The sequence below is a fragment of the Diaphorina citri genome, unplaced genomic scaffold (genome assembly GCF_000475195.1).
Source record: "Diaphorina citri unplaced genomic scaffold, Diaci psyllid genome assembly version 1.1 scaffold1239, whole genome shotgun sequence".
Taxonomy (NCBI): domain Eukaryota; kingdom Metazoa; phylum Arthropoda; class Insecta; order Hemiptera; family Psyllidae; genus Diaphorina; species Diaphorina citri.
In genome coordinates, this window is record NW_007378668.1 from 111,886 (window position 1) to 116,040 (window position 4,155).

At 40.6% G+C, this 4,155-nt stretch overlaps 1 protein-coding gene across 1 annotated transcript in view; it reads right to left on the bottom strand.

Annotated features, from left to right (window-relative positions):
* LOC113469805 overlaps positions 1–3,601 on the bottom strand; it is a gene marked incomplete at its 5' end in the record, with an annotated part of 34,494 nt that extends 30,893 nt beyond the window's left edge. The window contains 2 exons of the mRNA XM_026827727.1: positions 2,108–2,319; positions 3,426–3,601. Of these exons, the coding sequence (XP_026683528.1) occupies positions 2,108–2,319; positions 3,426–3,601 (388 nt within the window). The remainder of the gene's footprint in view (positions 1–2,107; positions 2,320–3,425) is intronic.
* Positions 3,602–4,155: the final 554 nt, after the last annotated feature.

Genomic DNA, 4,155 nt, shown 5'->3' on the forward strand with positions numbered 1-4,155 from the left:
AAAGAATGGAATGATTTAGAATGGAAAAGGGAGAAACGATGAGAAACTGGGGCGTTGTAAAGACGCGAGATAGAAATGAGATGGAAGGAATGTAAAAAAAAGTGGGTGAGATAAGAGAACCGAGAGAAGAGAAAAGTGAGACGAGAAGAAGTAGAAGAACAGGAGAAGACAATAAAAGGGAGAGAGTGAGGAATATATAGGAGAAGAAGAAATGAGAAGAAAAGTAAAGAAGAAGAAAATGGGGGAAATTATTAAGGGGATAAAAAGTTCGAAAGATCGAACAAAAAATGGCAATTGAGAAGGAAATAAAAGACATTGGAAACTGTGGAATGAGGGAAACAAACGGCCTCCCTGTTCTACCTTTCTGCTTTCTATTTGCCGTTTATATTTCTTTGTCGTTTGAATGAAGAAGAGACATTATTTCCTGCTGTCAATTGAGTTTGGAAACTCGATTTCGTTCAGTTCCAGTCATTCGATCTCGAACAATATTGTAGATGATCCATCTTCCTTGTCAAAAGCTTTAGAACTTTCAAGAGATTTTTTTTTCATTAATTTTACAATGATAAACGGCAAATACGGCTAAGAATAGAGTGGAGCGAAGATTATAGCGCATGTATGAGCAGGTAAAGGGAAGTGACGATGGAGGAAAGCGACGACTTCACGACTTAAAACCGCATAGAACTGAGAGCAAAATCAGCAAGAAACTCTATGAGCTAGAGGAGGAGAACTATCGATAGTCGGCGCCATCGATAGTTTTTTTTTTTATTTTATTACATATTTTCTTTGTTTCTAAAGGTATTATCCCCCAAAAAGACCTAACCTAATTTAAAGAAAATTATTAACTGTACACGTATTAATTTAAGTCACAGGGTTTTGTTTCAACATTTTTTTTTTTTTTTTACAATTTTTTTCGATAGTTATCGATAGTGCTATCGATAGTTATCAATAGTGCTATCCATAGTTCTCCTCCTCTACTATGAGCTATGTTCTCCCCACCACTCTGTTTTGAGCCGAAAGCCCCATTCCCACTTGTTCGAAAAGAAAAAAAATCGTGTGAGTGGGAACACTCTAATTTAAATTATATTATCTACAGGACATTTGGTAAAAATTGGATGAAACTCACTAGTGGGAACGGGCCTTAATGCGAAAGACTCAAAGGAGCCATCAGAATATCAGAAGCCGCAGCTCTAAAGACGGAGACAACCTCAAAGTTGAAAATATCGCACAACTACCCTCGCAACTGGAGGATAATGACGAATCTTGTAACCTAAACACCAGAAGAACGAAAGAAGATGAATCTTGTGACCTAAACAATCTAACAATCACGCCACTTCTCTAGGAGTCGTTTACCGTGAAACTCTCTCACCTCAGAGCCCCTCCGTTTGAAATCGCGTTCAAGTTTCAACTTAGGGGAGAGAAAAGTCGTCAAAAACTCTCTCCAGACAAAGTCAACAGAAAAGCTGAGCGAAACAGAGAACCAGGTGCAAGCGGGAGACGCGGTACAAACGGAACAACAGAGTTTGCCAAACAAAACTTTGACAAAGAAGACTAGGAGAGCACACAAAAACCTGATGAAAGAGGAGGGAGAGGAGTGAATAGAGAACACTGAAATTGAGACGAAGGGGAAGGAAAACACAAGAAGTAGAGAAAAGGTTATAAAAAGAATTGAAGAGACGAAGTACTGCTAGAAGATACACACAAAAAAGAATCAACATTTGGGAAAGCACACACAAAAAGAATAAATAAACTTGGAGGGGAAAAAAAATAGATCGCCAAATCCGCGAACAAAATCGCCAAATCCGCGAACAATATTGCCAAATCCGCGAACATAATCACGAAATCCGCGAACATAATCGCGAAAATCGCGAAATCCGCGAACAAAATCGCGAAATCCGCGAACAAAATCGCAAAATCCGCGAACAAAATCGCGAAATCCTCGCCAAATCTGCGAACATAATCGCCAAATCCGCGGACATAATCGCCAAATCCGCGAACATAATCGCCAAATCCGCGAACATAATCACGAAATCACATAGGTACGATATGTACAATACCGTGATCAAATGGCCTTGTTGCTAAATTGTATCAAAAAATAAAATTAACATACCGTGAAAAGTACTTGAACTTCCCGTCCTCGTAGTGCAGCTGAAATCTCTCGCCATCAAACTTTGGCTCGACATAATAAAAGTCTCGTGCTCGTAGATCTGTCTCGATAGCTTGAATGTCGAGACGTTGAGACAGCATGGGGCGAAATGGTTCAAATAGTACTACTTCTATTTCATGTAGACGAGTACTGGGGTTATGCAACATGGAACACACCTGGAATGTAAGAAGATGGGGTTTAGAGGGCTTTGTTGGATAAGAAATTAAGGCGCGTTTCGCACTGAGGTAACACGTCGCAAGAAGCAAGTCGCAAGATGCTACTGCTTATGTCCTGAATCTTGTTCAAAGAAACATGAACTTTCACATTGGAGTAACAACTAACCACATGTGACAATAAAAATGAACTGCGTAGGTATCAAAAAATAATTTTTCCCACAAACAATCACAAGAAGCAACTAACAAAACTCCAGACTGTTGGTGTTGAAGTAACACTGTTACTTGTTTCCAGGGTTCAAGTAGCAACATGTATCCTCAGTGAGGAAGGTTTCATTTGAAATAATGGTCTGGTCTTTGAAGATGCATGCTACGTAGCATCATTCTTGCGACTTGCTACTTGCGACGTGTTACCTCAGTGTGAAAACCGCCTTAAGATGACCTCTGTGGTACCTCAACCATCTTGAGATTCAAGGCTTTGTTGGATATGAAATTAACGGGTGGAGAAACTAATAGTGGAACATGTCATCTCTGCCGGATGATGTTGAAATCTCAATATAAAGAAGGTGACACCCATGAACATGTTAGATCTCTAGTTTTTATTAATCTTTTTACTAATCACGTGCTATGACCTCTGTGGCCGAGTGATTAAGAGCACTCACACTCAACCCAGAGGTGCTGGGGGGTGGAGAAACTAATAGTGGAAAATGTCATCTCTGCCGGATGATGTTGAAATCTCAGTATAAAGAAGGTGACACCCATAAACATGTTAGATCTCTGGTTTTTATTAATCTTTTTACTAATCACGTGCTATGACCTCTGTGGCCGAGTGATTAAGAGCACTCACACTCAACCCAGAGGTGCTGGGTTCGAATCACGGCCGGGGCGAAAATTTTCTGACCAAACTTTTCTGCTACCGAACAGGCATGGATGTAAAGGAATGTACTTTCATGTAATACGAAAGTGGTACGTCTGTAAGCCCTGTTCTTTGATTTTACCTTCTCCAAGTTATGGCACACATCATATAGATCACTAGCATCCGGATGAAATGCGTCGGTAGATCTGTTTTTTCTACTCGTACGTCTGTAAGCCCTGTTCTTTGATTTTACCTTCTCCAAGTTATGGCACACATCATATAGATCACTAGCATCCGGATGAAATGCGTCCAGTATATGAGATCCACCAAGTCCCATGTGAGGACTCTTCAGTAGAATCCGAATCAGCCACTTCTGTTCCAAAGCAGACATCTTGGTTAACATTTGCTGAAGTTCACCTTCCACGCCCCCTGGTGGAGAAATTAGGAGCGAGATGTAAGGAAAATTAAATGCGTCAGTCTGTCTGTCTGTCCCCATAGAAGGACTTATCCAAACCTGGTCGACCTATATATCAAATTAAAGGTCTTTTTACCAGGAACAGAGTTCACCTTCCACGCCCCCTGGTGGAGAAATTAGGAACGAGATGTAAGGAAAATTATGCCTTTTTATCAGTTTGTGGGTTTTTTTTTTTCAATTCGTTGAATGCTAGTTTTATCAAACAAGTTTACTCATCAGCTCTTTCCTAAATTTCGTTTAATCATTACCTCTCACTAATGTCACAGTAGGTATGACTGCTAAGATTTAATTAGTGACAGGGGTTACCCTCCATTCGGTGACAAGCTAAACACATACTCACACTCAGCCCGAGGGGGCCAGGAAAAGCCAGCAGCTTGTCACCCATTCAGATACCAACCACACCCAACGTGGCTTAACTGGCACATTGATTGTGATATTGAATCGCCAAATCCGCGAACATAATCGCGAAATCCGCGAACAAAATCGCGAAATCCGCGAACATAATCGC